The sequence below is a fragment of the Diachasma alloeum genome, unplaced genomic scaffold, assembly GCF_001412515.2.
Source record: "Diachasma alloeum isolate Michigan unplaced genomic scaffold, Dall2.0 Dall_scaffold_00180, whole genome shotgun sequence".
Classification (NCBI taxonomy): Eukaryota; Metazoa; Arthropoda; class Insecta; order Hymenoptera; family Braconidae; genus Diachasma; species Diachasma alloeum.
The window spans coordinates 3782979-3802150 of record NW_021680346.1 but is presented as its reverse complement, the minus strand read 5'-3'; the positions used below and the strand labels follow the sequence as shown (position 1 = coordinate 3802150).

General features: G+C 35.3%; 1 protein-coding gene across 1 annotated transcript in view; it reads left to right on the top strand.

The window, feature by feature from the left end:
* Window positions 1–19172, top strand: part of LOC107045160 (RNA-binding protein fusilli) — a 74662-nt gene that overhangs the window by 15614 nt on the left and 39876 nt on the right. Inside the window, exons 2-3 of the mRNA XM_015267320.1 lie at window positions 10182–10376; window positions 18317–18545. Coding sequence (XP_015122806.1) covers window positions 10182–10376; window positions 18317–18545 — 424 coding nt within the window. The remainder of the gene's footprint in view (window positions 1–10181; window positions 10377–18316; window positions 18546–19172) is intronic.

The window sequence follows — 19172 nt, the reverse complement described above, 5'->3', positions numbered from 1 at the left end:
GTCCTGAACATTTTTAACAAACGAGTCACTTCCACCTGAGGGAAACACTCCTCATCTGAAAATCACGCAAAATCGTTGAAAATGTTACATTAGACATCAAGTGTTACGATAAATTTACAAAACCGTATCCACTGTTAGGAGTCGTCGACCATCGTGGCGTTCATCGCCCACAGACTCTGCTTTAACCACAATCTTCCTTTTTTCATCACCCTGTTATCTTCTTTATCGATCCCTGACGTGCAATTAGCGCCAGTTACATTTCCGGTTTATTCTAACACTTTCCTGGATTACGGTAAAGTGCGGGGTGGAAACAAGGAGTGAAATCATAATTCATACTTTTCTAATTAAAAATCTGACGAGGACTTGATACTCATTTTTTAAATGAATTATTGTAATCAAATTCGCAAGCGTAATTAAAATCTGAAGGCGGTGGTTATCGCATGGAGATAGGGAGTGATTATCTCCGTACGATATTGATGTTTTGGTTTTTATTAACTTTACGATTCATATCGGGCATTTATTGCAGTGGCCCTGGAAATCGAAACTGGAAATTTCAGGATATCTCCATCTTTCATGACCTTTACACTCTGTTAACAATTTTTAGTTGAAATTTCTGGTACAATCTTGGAAATTTTTACCATATTTTGACAATTTTGAATGTCATGGAAAAATCAGTGGGAATTGTAAATTTCCGTTCAATTATTTCATGAAAATTGATGGGAAACAGTAAAATTCTGGTAAATGTATTGTTAAATCTTTAATTAATGGCAAATTCAGCGTGATTTAATTGGCAGTGCTTATTCATGTTTTCATTGAATATTCAAATAAGTCGGTGAATTCTCGTCTGAATGCTGTTAAAAAATCTGGAATTTTATTGAATTTTTAGGTAAATCTGAAATTTCAGGTTTTTTGCTTCCGAATGGAAGTAATGCATTCGCCAAATCCGAAATTTTCAATTTTTTGTGTCAGGATTCGTAATTTTGAGCTGTGGAGTTCGACCTTAACGAAATTAACGAAATTTTAGTAATCACCTTTTTTTGTAGTGTAAAAGGTCATAATACTCTGCCTCTATGCTCTGTTAAAAACTTTTAGCTGAAATTTCTGGTACATTTCTTAGAAATTTTCATCATCTTTTGAAAATTCTGAATTTCGTCGACAAATCAGTGGGAACTGTAAATTTCCGTTTAATTATTTCATGAAAATTGATTGAAAACAGTAAAATTTAAATGTAAATGCATTCTTAAATCTTCCATTAATTGTAAATTCAGCGTGATTTAATGAATATTTATGTTTTCATTGCATATTCGAATAAGTTGGGGAATTCTCGTCTTAATGCTGTTAAAAAATTGGAATTTCATTGAATTTTTAGGTAAAATCTGAAATTTCACGATTTTTGCTTCCGAATGGAAGTAATGTATTCGCCAAATCCGAAATTTTCAATTTTTTGTGTCAGGATTCGTAATTTTGGGCTGTGAAGTTCGACCATAACGAAATTAACGAAATTTTCGTAATCACCTTTTTTTGTAGAGTGTAAAAGGTCATAGCACTCTACCTCTATGCTCTGTTAAAAATTTTTAGCTGAAATTTCTGGTACATTTCTTAGAAATTTTCATCATCTTTTGAAAATTCTGAATTTCATAGTCAAATCAGTGGGAACTGTAAATTTTTGTTCCATTATTTCATGAAAATTGATGAAAAAGAATAAAATTCCGGTAAATGAATTCTTAAATTTTCCATTAATTGTAAATTCAGCGTGATTTAATGAATATTTATGTTTTCATTGAATATTCGAATAAGTTGGGGAATTCTCGTCTTAATGCTATTAAAAAATTGGAGTTTTATTGAATTTTTCGAAAATCTGAAATTTCATGATTTTTGTAATCGTCAAATCCAGAATTTTCAATTTTTTGTGTCAGGATAAGTAATTTTGGCCTCTGGATTTCGACCATAACGAAATTAACGAAATTTTCGTAATGACCTTTTTTATAGAGCGAATTAAGGGCTACAAAAAAAGGTCATGACAAAAATTCTGCTATCTCCCCTAGATTTCGAGATATTCATTAAAAAACAAGTACAAAAATCTGAAAAGAGGTGCAAAAAATTGTTATTAAAATTATGTAAAATTTTTCCGGACTAAAAACATTCTGATTGCGAAATCATTAGAATGACCTAGTAGGGCACATGACGCCTGCGGGGAAATTACGCCCGGATTATAGGGGATAATCATTGTAATCTTAGGACTAAAGCCCTCGAGTTTTATCGGAATATTTTCCTCCAAGATTATCTCCGATCCAGGAGTATTCCACTCGTTGTCTCTGTTGAAACTAAAACTTTGTTGCAGTTTTCAAGAGACATAATCCAGACAATCGTGGTCAGTCCTGCGATAATGGCTGTTCAATCAAACTGATTTTATGTGTCACTGTATTTATGCAGTGTTAATCTGTTTGCCTAGGTGCAACGTGTTTTAACACGTGCGCTCACACGTCGAAGCTGGTGAAGAATTGGTATTTTGCAGTTCAGTCATTGAACGGTTGAGGATTTGCATGCGTTTATTTTGTTTCTTCGGTTCGTTGGTTTCTTGTCGGGTTGGAGTTCATCTACACACATTGAAGAGTAATTTTTATTGCCAGTGGGCGATTGTTTACAATTTAATTACGACAACAGCAGCGTTGAACTCTCTCTTCATGCATCGCTCTACAATGTTTATTTATTTTATGAATATGCGAAGTCAATCATCTGCATAAGCTAAGAGATGGAGACTGTGAGTTTTAGAGACTTTCTGAAAAATTTTTTCAATTATATTTGATTTATCATTTTTTTAAATTCTTTGATTTATATTCCATTATATTTGATATTTCTTAACCGTAGATTGGTGGCCCTATGAGGGAACGCGCGTCGTTTTTCTTTAATTACAATTGACTGGTTAACCGGAAAAATTCAAAAAAAAAAAATTGACTTTGTCAACTGAAGCGTCTAAAAAATTATAGTAGTTTTTAGAACAACATATTTCCCTAAATTTCTAAAGAAAGCAAATTAATAGTTCTCATGTTAAGGATGTACTACACCCGTTCGGCCAAAATTCACGTTTTTTTCATTTTTCTGGCAATTATTGATCGGATTGACGCGAAATAATATATCGTTTCTGCGTTTTATCATTATTGACTGTCTCACGAAGTTTCATGGTAATGCAATTATTTTCCTGTATTTTTTCTAAAGTTTTGTGAATTTCCGAAAAGTTTTAGAAAAAACGCAGGAAAATGATTGCACGATCATGAAATTTCGTGAGTCATTAAGTAATGATGAAACGCAAAAACATTAATACATTCTTAAATGAAATTGCACATGACGCGACGTTGCCGGAAACTCGCTAAACGCGCCCGGGCAGTGTAGAGTGAATGCGGCAACGCTAAAGCCTAAATAACAAGGCTGCGAATCCTCGCGGAGGTTGCCAAAATTGCAAGGTCGCGTTTGGGGACCAGACTAGGGTTAATTTGATTATTCTTTGTTTTGTTATTTTGACTTTAAACAATTTTTTCTACTAATTAAAACATTCTTCGAGATATGGAAGCCATCATATTCCCATTTAGATGATTCTTTTATTGTAGATCAAACCACGAAACTCGAATTTCCCTTATCCGTCCAGCAATTGGCCTGTTCACTCTAGATTGAATGTTTTGATGCTTCCACACTGACGGCTCAACATAAAGTGTCTTTTTCACTTTGCGTACTGCTGCGACAGCTTTCAGGTAGTAGGATCTGGGTATAAGGGTCTCATTGCAGGGGCATTTTCAAGTTTTTTGTTTTAGCTGTAGTTTCCACGAACAAAAGGATACGCTACAGTTTTTCTCTTGAGTTGGAGGCCGTAAATACTCAAATGTAACATTTTGTCTTGATATTTGGTAGCTTTAGAACGACAGATTCATGATATTTATTGGCAATTAACAATTTGGAATATTTCGTGAATACTTTCAAGATAATTAATTCATTATTCTGCTCTACGACGAAACGATATTCTTTAATCTGACTTCTAATGACGGATTGCCCGAGGTGTGGTTGAGAATTTAAAAAAATGTTTGCCGCCTGATATGAGTCTACATATGATGATTAACAAGAGGTGATAATTTTCATTATTTAACTGCGATTTAACTGTGATGTCTTATCAGTAAAAGCTAATTACGCGAGAAAGAGTACGGTGGCTTCGTGGTGATGTAGGAAATCGGTATTTTTTCTTGTTCTTGGGCGATTGTTCATGATTTACTAATAACGATAGCTGCGCTATGAATTCTTTCTTCATTCATCTCTTTACAATGTTTGTTATTTATTTGAAAAATATGTGAAGTCAATCATCTTCATGGCTAAAAAGTGAAGCCTTTCCGAGATTTGGAGACTTTCTGAAGAAATCATTCAGTCGAAAGACATTTTTTGAATTAGCCTTTCAATGATAGATTGCCCTAGGTGTATTTGAGAATTGAAAAAATGTTCTCTTTATATGAGTCAATTTACCAATGACGACAGCTGCTTCATGAACTCTCTTTTCATTCATTTGTCTACAATGTTTATTATTCATTTGATGAATATGTGAAGTCAATCATCTTCATCACTAACAGACTCCGAGTTGTAGAGACTTTTTGAAGAAATCTTTCAATCGAAAGACATTTTTCTATCAGACGTCTAATGATACATTCTCTCAAGTGTATTTGAGAATTTTAAGAAATATTTTCCTCCTGATATGAGTTCAAATAAGATGATTAACAAGAGGTGATAATCTTCATTATTCAACCGCAATTGCTTTTATCAGTAAACGAAAATTACGTGAGAAAGAGATATTATGTGCTTTCTACAATGTTTATTATTGATTTGATGAATATGTGAAGTCAGCCATCTTCATGACTAAAAAGCGAAGACTATCCGAGTTTTGGAGGTAATTTTTTTCGCGTTAATTCATTTCGTCGCAAATAGATTAGAGTACATGATAGATTACTTTGTTATTGGGGCAGTAACATAAAATATTACATTCCAAGGCCTACAAACCGGCGGTTTATCAGACCCAGCAACACAAACGATGCAACCTTCCCCCGATTGCGTCGTAACATCTCATCAAAAAACTCAAGCGTCACGATTCTTATTTCCCCATACACGAAAGAACGGATCGAACGATAAATCTGTTCTACTCCATCAAATATTCTCCCGCGGAACATATAGTTTTTCGGCAGAGCTAATGTTTTTTCTCAGCACATGTAACCAAAGAACACGATCAAAGTTCTCCATTTCGAAGCTTCAGGGACTAATGCATTTCATCGCGAACACACTAGATTAGATGATAGATTACTTTATGTTATTGGGGCTGACAATCGCGTTTGAACCGAGCTCAGTGAGTTTAGGAACGCGCTTTACCGGCCACAGTAACATAAACATTACATTCCAAGGTCTATAAACCGCGGTCTAACCTCACTTCGTCCGATCCGCTGGCGGTTTATCAAACCTAGCGACACGAAGGAAAGGATCGAACGATAAATCTGTTCTACTGCATCAAATAATCTCCCGTAGAACACAGTTTTTCGGCAGAGCACATTTTTTCTCTTAGAACATCTAACCAAAGAACACGATCAAAGTTCTCCATTTCGAAGCTTCAGGGGTTAATTCGTTTCATCGCAAATTCATTAGATTACATGAAGGATTATTTTATGTTATTGCGGATAAAAATCGCGTTTGAACCGAGCGCAGCGAGGTTAGACCCGCGTTTTATCGGACACAGTAACATAAAATATTACATTCCAAGGCCTACAAACCGCGGTCTAACCTCACTTCGTTCGGTCAGCTGGCGGTTCATCTGACCCAGCGACATAAACGATGCAACCTTCCCCCGATTGAGTCGTAACATCTCATCAAAAAACTCAAGCGTCACGATTCTTATTTCCCCACACACGAAAGAAAGGATCGAACGACGATGATGAAAAAAAAAACCCATTGGACTCTGGACACCAATATCCACCGGGCATGACCCATTCATATACGACACACGGGCTTGGCGACTTTTTTCAAGTCTTGTCAACCCAGTTTTATTTTGCCCCAACTGTCACAGAAAAGGCATAATCGTTGAACCGCTGGGGCACCCCGGGCAAAGGAGATCGCATAGTCAACTACCTTGATCTGTTAACCTCACCGTGCAGTGCACATACTCAACTATTACACTTCTTATGCTACCGTGACTAAAGAGATATGTCGCGTGTGTTGCTCGTGCGTTATCGTTATCGTTACGTACTTCTTTGTCAGTTCCCTCTCTGCAATTCTCCTTTTTTTTTATTCTACGAATTCTAGAACACGCGTCACATCTGTATGGATTTATTTGAATAATTTATTTAGTATATTTGCTCTGGTTGCATATATCTCAATATGTAAGGCATTCTTGCATAAGGGTAATCAAAATTTATGTGGATGCATGGGTCGGAGAGGAGAAAATATTGTATTTATTTTTTTATGTAATGGTATGCTAGGGTTGGGAAAAATAGTTTTTTTTATGTATATTATTTTGATGGAGTGGAATAGATTTACTTGAGGGAAATTAACGAACTGGATAGAAAGAAATTTAATATTTTTCACAAAAATCTAATTTTTGACGTGATCATCAGAAATATCCCTAGAAGAATTCGAACTGTTGGCTGGAAAAATATATTCTATTGTACGACAATTTCAGTAGTGAAGTAGTCAATCGGTTTAAGTCGACTTAGCTCCCAGTTGAGTTTTTGTTGAATAACTTGGAATTTAAGAAAGATAGCGGAATTTGTTTAAAATCTTTTTTGATAGTCTTCGCTTTTCTTTACAAAAAAGATTTTTAGGAAAATTTTGCTAACTTTAAAATTTGAGATATTCATCGAGAGCGTTTGACCACTTCACTACTGATTTGATCTGAGAGAACTCCATCGAAAGGATATTTTTACTCAAATAAAAATTGATATAAATTCAATATAGTCGAAAGTAGGCATTGTAATTTTTTCCGATTTTTATTAACTCTCATTTCACTGAAAAGATAAAAATTCGAAAACGAGCGGTACTGTGTGCATTGAGACAGTTCAGGATGGTTAACATGGAAAAAAATAACTCATCTGTTTGAAATAATTTGTTCACTTTATAAATTTCAGGAATTATGTTGTGCCAAAACTAAAGTTTTTTGGACACTTCAATTGAGAATATTTTAAAAAATTTTCTGGTTAGTCAGTCAATGGCAATTAAAGAAAAAGAAAGATGTGCTACGGCGTTTCCATCATATGGTGAACAATCTAGGGTTAATACTCGAATATAATCGAAACAATAGTTACAGTTCAACTGATATTCATCATTATGTGGAGGTGGATTAAGTTTTAATTTTCTGTGTGAGAGAGATGGAGTAATTTTAGGAATTCAGGTAAATATTGGTTGGGAATTTTGTATGGTTTGTGTGCAACTTCCTTGATTAACATAATTTTGTGCATAAACATTTGAAAATTTTACCCAATTTATTTCACGTCTACAACAAAAATGACATTAAGTGCAACTGTGAACATTAAAAAAACTGGTGTGCGCGTCTTACTAAATTTTTACACTTGTGCCCAAACATAACTGTGTACAATTTTTATGTGCATGAATCATATCCGAACTTACTGATAAAGGAAAAACATTCCGTGAAAATTCCTCGATCGATCCGATTTCCTCATGAATTTTTCTGAAAAGACAGGATATTACTATATTGTTCTTTGTTTTTTACTTAACAATGTTTGTTATTCAGCGATACAAAATGTTTACATACAATATTCACACATAACAAACGTTTCTATCAAAAATTTTTGATAGTTAGCAGTCTTTAGACTCGACGAACATTGGTCACGGGGTAACACTTGTTAATTAAGCATAATTTTTGTTTATTGATTTTTTTTTATTAATTACATCTATCTGCTTGTGTGTCGTATTGATATGGTGCTAAAAAATATTGATTTAATTGTCTAAAAAAATAAAAAAAGGCGTTTATTATTGTCGTTACTATACCGTTTTCATCTGATCAGTATTTACAAAGTGGAAACGTTTCCTCACCGCATTCAGCGTCGACTGATCGGGTCATAGGTGTCGACACTGCCCGAAAGTTCATCGAGTCTTCTTGCTATTGAAAAAAAATGCGGGTAGAAAATCAGATGCAACGATTATCAAGCGGCAATGCAATGCAACTATTGAGTATAACTTCAATGAAAGATATGAACATGAAAAGAAATGAAAATTCGCTTTAAACGAGATATTTTGTCACAACTTCTGTTGAATCGACCGATCAACGTGATTAATAAATTGCAGAATCAGAAATGAAGCAGACTCTTATTGTAATCACGAAAATCAAAATGTAAAAACAAATTATAAAGAAAACTAATGCACTTAAGGATACGCAGTAGTTCGGGCAATTTTTTCTGGGGGAAATCTTCTTCGGAGTTTATGGAATAGACCAAGAGTATTTTTAGGCGCAATATCAACTTTAGTTTCCGAACATTTTTTTCGAGAAAACGTTTTTTGCAGAAATGAAATTTTACAAATTGCGTCCATAAGAGCAAAACCCCTATGCAAAATATCAGATAGCCTACACGGAGAGAAATGTTCAGTAAAAATTACGGAACTCACAATTCACTCACCGATTACGGAATCGACTCAGAAAATTTAAGTGACGGTTTCGTAATTTTTCACAAGAGACTCGGATAAAAATTATGGAACGCTCCGGAAAACTTCCGTGACAGTTCCGTAAAATTTCCTACACCCACATTTCGCTCCGGAATTACGGAAAAAATACGTAATTTTTATTGAATATTTCTCTCCGTATAGGAGAATGGGTGAAACCCGGGAATTTTTCTTCAAAAAAGGCACTTTAACACGGACTCTTATGGGCAGACATCGGCAGAATCGAAATTTTGAATTACAGTTAAATTTGGAATCAGTCAATTGTTAATATTACTGACTAATTGTTTAATTTTTAAAAATACCCATCAATTTAAATGTTCAAATTCCAAATTATTTTATCAATCTTCAAATTAAATATTCAAATTCGAATTATTTTATCAACCAATAATTGAGAAATCAAATTAGCAATTATTATATCAATTTTCAAATTTCAATTACGATAAATAGATCTAAATTACTATAAGGTGCAACTTCTTCAATTCAATATAATATTGAATTCGGGAAAAAAAATATTAAAAATAGAAAAAAAATCGCCTGAAAAATTTCACTGAAATTTAACACTTGGGTGGAGCTATTATGGAAGGATAACAAAAAATCATCCAAGTGGTCTAGAAGAATTGCCTAGAAAGCATAATTGAAAAACTCATGAAACACAGGAATTCTGCGTGCGCAACGTGGAGGGGTAAGCGCGGCAAATACGAATGGAGTTGTGATGATACATTTCGCTACGGGAAGGAAAATAACAGCTGAGTGAATCAGTCCTGCCAACTTGCGCTTCGAAACGGCACAACGTTGTCACTTTTTTCTATCCATATTAATTATTTTCCAATTATGCAAAAGACAAGCTAGAAAAATAAAAGAAGCCCTGAAATATGTGGGAAAAAAATAGAAAATTGATTAAAAGTATATCGACCACAAAAATGGTCGAAATAGATTGAAAATTTGTAATTGAAATATCGTTTTTTTGTTCAGCGATTGATTTTCTGCGGGAGAACAATAGGTTCCCCTCCGTCTCACCTCCTACATCCCCACCCCGCCATAAGTATCCTAATTTCTAGTCGTTCAATGCAAAATACTCAAGTATGAACTCCGCTTTTGTTCTTAATAATATCGATTTCTTCACATGCTATTTCACGTAACTGTATGAATTGAAATGAAATAAGGTGAATGCCATCATGTATGTGCGCTGGAAGGAGGGAATTAAATTCAGAATACCCTCATTTAAATGGCCGTCGTAATCATACGCTTTTCAAATGAACCCGACGACTATGAATATGCGAATCTCATAAACGAGCCTCTCATGATACCCCGAAGAAATACCTGGGATGCATAATTCCACGTCTTTCCGGCGACAGTCGATATAACTGTAGTCAATCAATCATTAAAAATGCTTTTTCAATTTTTTTCCCCCTTCGTAAGTGTCCTGTGAGGAAATAATGATTATTTACAGTACGACATGTATCAGTAATTATTGGGTTTTATTTTTTTTTCAGGTTATGGGTCAACAACAGTACATCGTTCAACCGTGGTCAATGGCTCCAAATGCCAAACAGACGGAGGACGAGAATAATTCAACGACAGTTGAGGGCAGTGGTGTTGTCAGTGAAACGGCGTTGGCGCATGCGCCGAGTTTAGATGAGCAAGTCCTCAAGGAACAGGGGATTCCCCTGCAAACCGCCATTCAACAGGTAATCTTGACAAATCAACAATCCAATAGTTTTTGCTTCTGAATGAAAGCCTTGTACAATCCAATCCTCGTACAAGATACCACAGGGACTGTAGGGGAATAAAATTCCGAGAATTATGTATCCCCCACTTTACTTGCGCGCAGAGGGGAAAATATTTTGATTTGATATTCTTCGTACAAAATACTAGACGATTTCCATTTTTATGGTCATTTGAGTACGATTCCTGATATGAAACACGAATGTTTGATTAGAAGGTATTCTTCCTTTTCAAAATAATAATTTAGAAATTCGAAATAAGTTAGTTTGTTAATAGGGGCCTGCGAGGCAAAATTGAGACTTTCATTGGAATTTTGGTTTTCATAGAAATTGGGTGGAGTTTTGTTTTCTTTTGTCTATCTATCCAGCAAAAAACTAGACGTAAAACACATGGTGCAATACGTGTAAAAAATAGATATTTTACCAAGTTTTATGACCGATGCGATTAATTTTTTTTATTAACAGTAACGAGCGCCCATTCGTTTTGAAATTCAATTGATGTGCAATTAATTTCTAGATCATAGATGCATATATTTCCAGTATTTTTTGCGATATCTCAACTCCATTCCCACTCAATTCTAGCCCCTTTGTCGAGTATCTTGTACGGAAAATGCGAAACGAAAAACATTCAAGCCAGAAAGTGGGGGTATCACTCGGCATGGATTCAAGCCTAGTATCTTGAACGGAGACTGAACTGTATTTAACTCCAATAGAAAGTTTGGGAAAATTGCCGTTTTTCCGTTTCTCCATAAAAAATTTTGTATGCACGATAACTTGAGAGCAAGCAGGGGTTCGGGCCTATCTGCACTGATAGACTGATTCATTTATTCCAAACAAGATTCGTTAACTATTAATGAATGATAGACTTGAATATGACCAAATGAATATTCGTTAATAGTTAATGAATGGTTCACGTGATAGGTAAAAATCGAGTCTCACAAACCTCAAATATGCATTTGTTAACTATTAATGAATGAACATTTGGGGAGACCAAATAGACCCTCGTCTCCAACTAAATCCATTTGTTAACAATAACTAATCCTTTCTATCAGTGCGTCTCAAGGTATGTGATCGTTACTTTTTGCGTTATTAGTCTTTTTCTTTTTTTTATTTCTTTTGTTAACCCCATTTTCTCCCAAATTTTCATGCGTACAAGAATGAAGAAAATTTAAAAACTAAAAAATGGGAATATCTTGGAAAATTTCTATGAATGGATTCATATATTTTGATTGATCCAGATAGTGACTGCCGAGACGAGAATGTTGAAAAAGAAATTGAAATCCATCAAGTAGTTCATGAGATATTTGAAAGAAATATATTTACACGAAAGGTTGCATACACGGAGAGAAATTTTTTAGAAAAATTCTAGTGCTAGCACGGGAAAAGAGGCGCAAAGTGACGGCCAGGAAAAAATTCCATTACTATCACTAGAAATTTTATTGGGGAAAACATGATTTTTTCCCTGTGTTTCTGTGAAAATTTCACAGAAATCCCCAGAAATTTTATCAGAAATAACAAGAAATTTTACCTTGACAGCACTAGAATTTTTTAATCACAAAGCCGGTGGATTGTGATTTTTTCCAGTACTCGTACTAGAATTTTTCTAGAAAATTCTTCTCCGTGTATCTCAAGAACCGCCAGGTTCTTGATACAATTTTTGTAAGAAAAAATCAGTGACATTACTCTGAAAATTGGTGATGTCACTAAAAATTAATGATAAAAACCCTGAATTTCAGGATTTTGACTCACTGAATTTCACAATCGTGAATCCCTAATAATTCGGGCCAAATGTCTGAAAATTAGTGACATGTCCCTGAAAACCAAAACATTCTGTTCTCATTCAACAAACTCCACCAGTTACTTTTTTGGACAGTTCGTCTCGTGAAATTATTACAAATTAGAACTGAATAATACACTGTTACGTCATTATTTGGGTACGGCGTAACTAAAAATGCCGGTTTAATTCAAGTGCCTAGCAAGCCTCTCGTTTTCTTTTTTCCCTGACTACTATTTGCCATAGCGACTCGGTAATGCCAGGTTTGTGCTAACCTCCCACCATTGCGTCACAGTCCTCCGACGAAGCTTGATGAAGATGTCACAAAAAGAGGAGAAGAATAAAAAATGGATATTCTCGAAATCCTCTCAAACGTAGTTAGTCGTGCATCGCCATAATCTGCGTTGTGACATTCTTTGTTGGGAAACGGATGCCCGAAGAGGACTTTGTATGCAGCGGTGAAAAAAAATGAACAGTAAAAGGAGTGGTTTTTTGGGGGAATTTTTTGACATTCTAAACATGAGAGTCACATTCATGCTAATTTTATGAATGCATGCGGGTAGCAACGGCTCGGTTTTGTGGAAAAACACGATGGCTGGGAGGTGAAAGGGTTTTTTGCTGTGCGGGCGAACATTATGTATTCAGTACAAATTGTTTTATGTTTATTTTTCCAATTTTAGAGGGAAGAAGGATTCCTTGGGGTGGGGACATTGGCTGTTAATTCTAGGGAAGTGGTAATATAAAGGGTAACGAGGTGAGGCAGCTGAAGTCAGTGATAGGCATATCAATCAATCATAATTACCGTTAAATTGTGATGTCGTCAATTTTTGACATAAACCTTGAAATTTTCAATATTAAATTAACCATCAATTTGTACATTTAAATTTCGAAATATTCTATCAACAAATAATTTAGGTAGGAAGATTGACGATTATTTGGATAATCGAAAATCAAGTACCTAAATTTAGAATTAGCTTGTTAACTAAAAAAATTACCTTTCAGTATTATTGAATATTGCATGCACCATCAATCAGAAAATTTAGTTGATAAATTTTATAATATTTTAAATTTGTTGAATATAGTCAAACTTTGAACAATATAAGGAGATAATCACTTTTTGCTTCCGAATGGAAGCATGGTATTCGTCGGATTTTGACATTCTCTAATTTTGCCTAGAAATGATGTAGAATGGTATGAAACGTGAAGAAATTATGTTTTTAGAAAATGTCTGTATGTCCGAGTCTGATAGTTCGGTTTTTGGGTTACCACTTTTTAGAAAATATAACATTGATACGGGGAAATTTATTGATATGGACGTGAAATTGTGGCCCATACTAGGTTCTATTAAGCTTAAGTTTGATGCACAATTTCAGCCCGATCAGTCCAGTAGTTCCAGAGATATTCAACATTTTGTATAAAACTATATTGGCCACTATCTCAAAAACTACTTGACCGATTTAATTTTGTTTTTTTCAAATACTCGTCTCGATGTCTTCGGAGGGAATTGCTATGGATCCATTCGGAAGTTTACTACCAATGGAATTGGTAGAATTAAAAAATTAAAATACAAATAACACATAAAGTAACAGTCACATGCAATATAGGAGCGGTCAACTGCTTGTTAATATTGTCAAAATCTAATATTATTGCCTATCCCTGGCTGGGGTTTTCGAGGAATATCTCTGAATTTCAAGAGATCGATGTACACTGTTGAAAATTTTCGTTTGAAATTTCCGGTACACTTTTTGGAAATTTTTATCGAATTTAATTACCACTGAAATTTCAAGGAATTTCATGATTGAAAATTCAGCATTTCGTGGAAAAATTAAGGAGAACGGTAAATTTCAGTTCCAATTTTCCCTGAAAATGAATAGAAAGCCAGAAAATTCCGATAAATATATTCTTGAATTTTGAGAACAGTGACACTGAATGCGATTTAGGGGGAACAAAATCATGAAATTTCAGATTTCACTGAAAATTCAATGTAATTTCGCACTGATTATTTTTCCCAATCGGATTTCGACCAATCAGAGCGCAGTATTTGAGGCTTTTGAATATTTCACAGTAGTTCTTCATTTTTTTTACCTGAATATTTCGCAGTAGCTCTTCATTTTTTCGGCTCATTGCAGATAGAATCTTATATTTGACAGTCTATGGAAATCGGGTTATTCCATTAACATAATTTGTTCAAATCTTCCCTAATTCATCTCTTGATGTTGTCCACTGCACTCTGCTTGGCCAAAATCCGATTGGGAAAAATAATCCGACAAATACCCCTCGAGATTCTAAATCAATCGGGTATTTCCCTCAAGCTCCTCTGCAAACAAACCATCGTGCCAAGTTTTGCAGAAAAATTCCCCGCTCAAGCGCTCGGGATTTTTTAACCTGCAAAACCCCCACACCCTCATTTGACACCCTCATTTGTTTGCAACGAAGCTATCGGGAAATACCCGATAATTTTGAAGCTCTTTGGGTATTACTACTGAATATTCATATGAGATTGGAAATTCAAATGAATTAAGGAATGATCCCTTTTATGCTGCTTAGAATTCTGGAATTTTACAAAATTTTCAGTGAAACCTGAAATTTCATGATTTTTTTCCCCCAAAATCGCCCTCAGTGTCGCTGTCCTCAAAAATTAGAATCAACTATCCATGAAATTTCATTTTTTTTCTAACAGAATACCTTGGCCATTTCGTTTTTTGTTTAAATTTCTTTCAAATGTTTTAGAATAACCCCGTTTTACCCTAGGTCATTAAAAATTCTGCAGTAATTCTATGATTCAAACGAAGGTCTAAACTTAATGTTTTATTTTTGAACGTCGGAAATACTTTAAGAGTCTGGAAAAATTAGGCAATTTCTTGAGGAAGATGGATGAAAAAAAAAAATTTGCATTTTTCTGACAATTACGACCTTTTTTAACGAATTTGCAGACAATCAATTTTGCCAAAAAATCCAAGTGATTTTTTGGAAAGTGTAATTTAAGTAATACCAATTTCCCACTTGGAATAATAATAATAATTTATTTGGATGTATGGCTCTAGGCCTTTTACACGAATTTCCCACTTGGATAGTTCCTTACTTGGATAAAGCTCCCCAACATTGTTAGAAAACTTGAAATTGCTTGGACAGTTGACTAGTAATTTTCAGGAGAGTGACATTCAATTCAATTTAAAGAGGGGGGGGGGATCACTTAGATTCTAAATAGTTGAGTAACAGGAAGTCAAGAATTCCACAACTTACTTGATATTTCAATAAAAACGAATGCGAAATGAATTTTTTCATTGCACGTGCGTGTAATCACAGCGTTTACGTTCTACCGACTGAAGTGTAATCGTACCGATTACTACGAAAAATTCTAAGAGAATTAGAATTTAGAGAGAAAAAATTTCCGCTTCACCCAGCCGGGAATCGAACCCGGGTCTCCCAGATACGCGCCGGGCACTCTTACCGACTAAGCTACCGGGAACCACAGAAATTCACTCTCAAATTCACCTCAAACACCGCCTAACCTCCTTTAGGCATTAAAGAATTCTAAGAGAATTAGAATTTAGAGAGAAAAAATTTCCGCTTCACCCAGCCGGGAATCGAACCCGGGTCTCCCAGATACGCGCCGGGCACTCTTACCGACTAAGCTACCAGGAACCACAGAAATTCGCTGCGCGCCGCAAGTTATCGCTGCGATTACACTTCACCCGGTCGAACGCAACGCTGTATTACACGCGCTTGCAACGAAAAATGGCGTACGACGCTCGGTCGGTAACTCAGCGATACACTCTCGCGCACTACGTGCGCGAGAGTGTAATCGCTGAGTTGCCGCCCTTGCAGCGTAATATACTATCACTACCAAATTACGTTGAATTTCCAATTAATTAAAAATCCAAGATTATATTAACTTCAATTTTTCCGATTTCTATTGAAATTCACTATGTTCTCTGATTTTTCCATCAAATGGTAAATTTTCAATCACGAATTTCCTCATCATTTCCGTGAAACATGTAATATTATATATTATTTCACTGGAACGCGTAATATTTAATGTAATGTGTATAATGTGATATGATGTTTCAGTTTTTATTTTTATTTTGTTTTTTTTTCCTCTCGTATACCCTTTCAGGTTTTTACGATTTGTTCCCTTCCCACCCCCCAACCTCCTGTACCGCATTCGCCGAAGGACAAGAGAAAACCTCATTTGAGGGAGAAACCTGCCCAGGTACAGTCGTCTCTTGTGAGACTCCCGCTCGACAATGAAACCATGAGATTTAGAGTGTCACAAATTTTGGCCGCCCCAACCGGGAATCCAACCCGGGTCTCCCGCATGCCAATCTCACACTCTAACCCCACAGCTACAAAAACCAGGTGTCTGACAGCTATCTGAATTTAAGATGTCAGATGGTAAAAAACGTCTTAATCTTCAAGTGTCTGAAAATCTGACTAATGTCTGAAAATTTGAACCACCGTCTCTGTCTGAAAATGATGGTAGACATTTTTTGTGCCCGAAAAATTTCAGACATTTATTTTCAGATATTTTCTGTGTCTGAAATTCAGTTATTTATGAGCGATTCAAACATTTCACTATTAAGATATCTCACCTGATTCAAACGGCAAAGTCCATTCAAACATTAATTTTTAAGATATTTCTCATGTCTGAAAAGTTGACTCATCCACTGCAAAAATTAGGTGTCTGACACCCATCTGAATTTAAGATGGCAGATGGCAAAAAACGTCTGGATCTTTAAAAGTGTCTGAAAATCTAACTGATGTCTGAAAATTTCAAACTCCGCTTGTGTCTGAAACTGATGTCTGAATCTTAACTTCAGACATCTTGGTGTCTGAAATTGAAATACCTCCATTAATTCAGACACATTTTAATGCGTCAAAAGTGTCTACAAAATCGTCCCAAAAGTGTTTGCAAAGTGTCTACAAAAGTGTCTGAAATTCAGACATTAGTTTTCGCAGTGCAGCCACTGCCGTCGGTATTCCAAATTTCCTCATCATTTCCGTGAAACAACATGTAATATTATATATTATTTCACTGGAATACGTAATATTTAATGTAATGTGTATAATGTTATGTGATGTTTCAGTTAAACAAGATATTTTGTTACACATAATGTTAAGCAAAAATTTTTCAACAAAGCAGCAAAATTTTTGTAACAGTGTACTTCAGCGTTTTAAATTAATAAGAAAACCCGTTTTACCGCAGTAAATTGTTGCATATTCAATAATCAATTTCACAGAATGCAAGTGTTGTAATCTGCATTTCAAGAACTCACGTATGAAAAAATTTCATAGAAAAATCTAGCGAATTCGCTAATCAATTCTATTGGATTTCTATTGAAGTTTTCATTAATTGTTGGCCGATTCTATTGAAATGTTTCATTAATGCTATAGAAAAAGCCAATAGCATTCGATTTTTCTACACAACTTATTCTAGTGAGATATTTTCTGTAGAATTTCGTTAGCTCAAATTTGAAAAATAAAAACGAAAAAAATCCAAGAAAATCTAAGCCGAGGAAATTTTATAGAAAATATCTCAATAGAATAAGTTATATAGAAAAATCGAATTCTATTCACTTTTTCCATAGAATATTTACGATTGAACATTTCAATAGAATTGTCTGGCGAATTCTCTAGGTTTTTCAATTAAATTTTTTCGTGCGTGCTCCCAAATTGAAATGTATCTTTTCTGTACTGCTTCTCACGATTTCTCGTCTGGGAATTAGTATTACATACTTCCCAAACTCGAAAACTTAAAAATCACTACAGAAAAATATTGTTCCTGGGCTCAGGGCTGTTGCGATGGGGTTTTTTTACTCGTGTGGTTGGCCAGTCCTCGCCTACGGCTCGGAGGCGAAACCCACACGAGTAAAAAACCTCATCGCAACAGACCGGAAAAATACTTTTTCTCAAAGCCTGTACAACAAAAAAGTAAAATGCTACATGAAAATGATCAAGCACTTGACAATTGTTAAATTTTTCAAATTAGAAAAAGTGAATTAGAAATTAGAGAGAGATTAATTTCCTCCTTGTTTACCTCAAATTGTATCAATTGCACGATGTAATATACTGAAACGCTTTACATATCTCAAATTACCCTCAATAATTGAGTTTTCTTGTTAATTTCCAGTTCGAAACTTGGTGGTCATCCCTGACATGCGTATCCGCCGGAAGTCCGCCTCGTTTCGTCGTCGATGGCCAAGCACCCCTCCGCCAATGCCTTCACCCAGAGTGCTACAAGAAGGACCTAGACTTACCAGAGCACTACAACGTATTTCACGATTTGAGAAAAGAATTCACCTCGTGCTACTCGTCCCAGGGGGAGTTGGCGACCCTCAGCATACAGGAGATGATACAATGTATCCTTTTTCACTTCTGCTCGTGATTTATGATCGAATGGAGAACAGAGTGACCGGTGAAACATGGAAAATTTCATTTCACCCCGAGATTTTTCGCCATCCAGTTATCATTGTAAATTTTACCTTTGACACTAACTCGAAATGCCACGTGAATGTATACTTATTCGCTGGGGCACGTGCGTATACGGGTTGAATATTGTGCTCACTCGGGCCTGATGTATTCCTTGAATTACGAGACATGCGCGGGTCAGCGATGTCAGTGTTTCTCAACAATTGCAATTAAATTGTTGGAAAAATTTTACTAATGGCTCAAATTATTCTTCACAGCGTGGAAACGCAATTTACGATGATTGTGAGGATTTGTTCTCTCTTTCTCGGATGGTTTCGTTGAGTTTTTAGGAAAAATACAGGCGATGGAGTCATCTTCTCATGCACTCGGGTTCATAGTTATGTAGGTCTAAAGTTCTCTTATTGACTGAGAAATCGCATGCTAGTCATTAGGGGATCGAGAGAATTTGACTGGAAACAATTTTATTACGAAATTGTTGTTTGCGACCATATGCGAGAGGAAAAGGTTTACAAAAATTGTCAAGAGAGCTTTTCAACTTCAAAAAATATATTTTGACC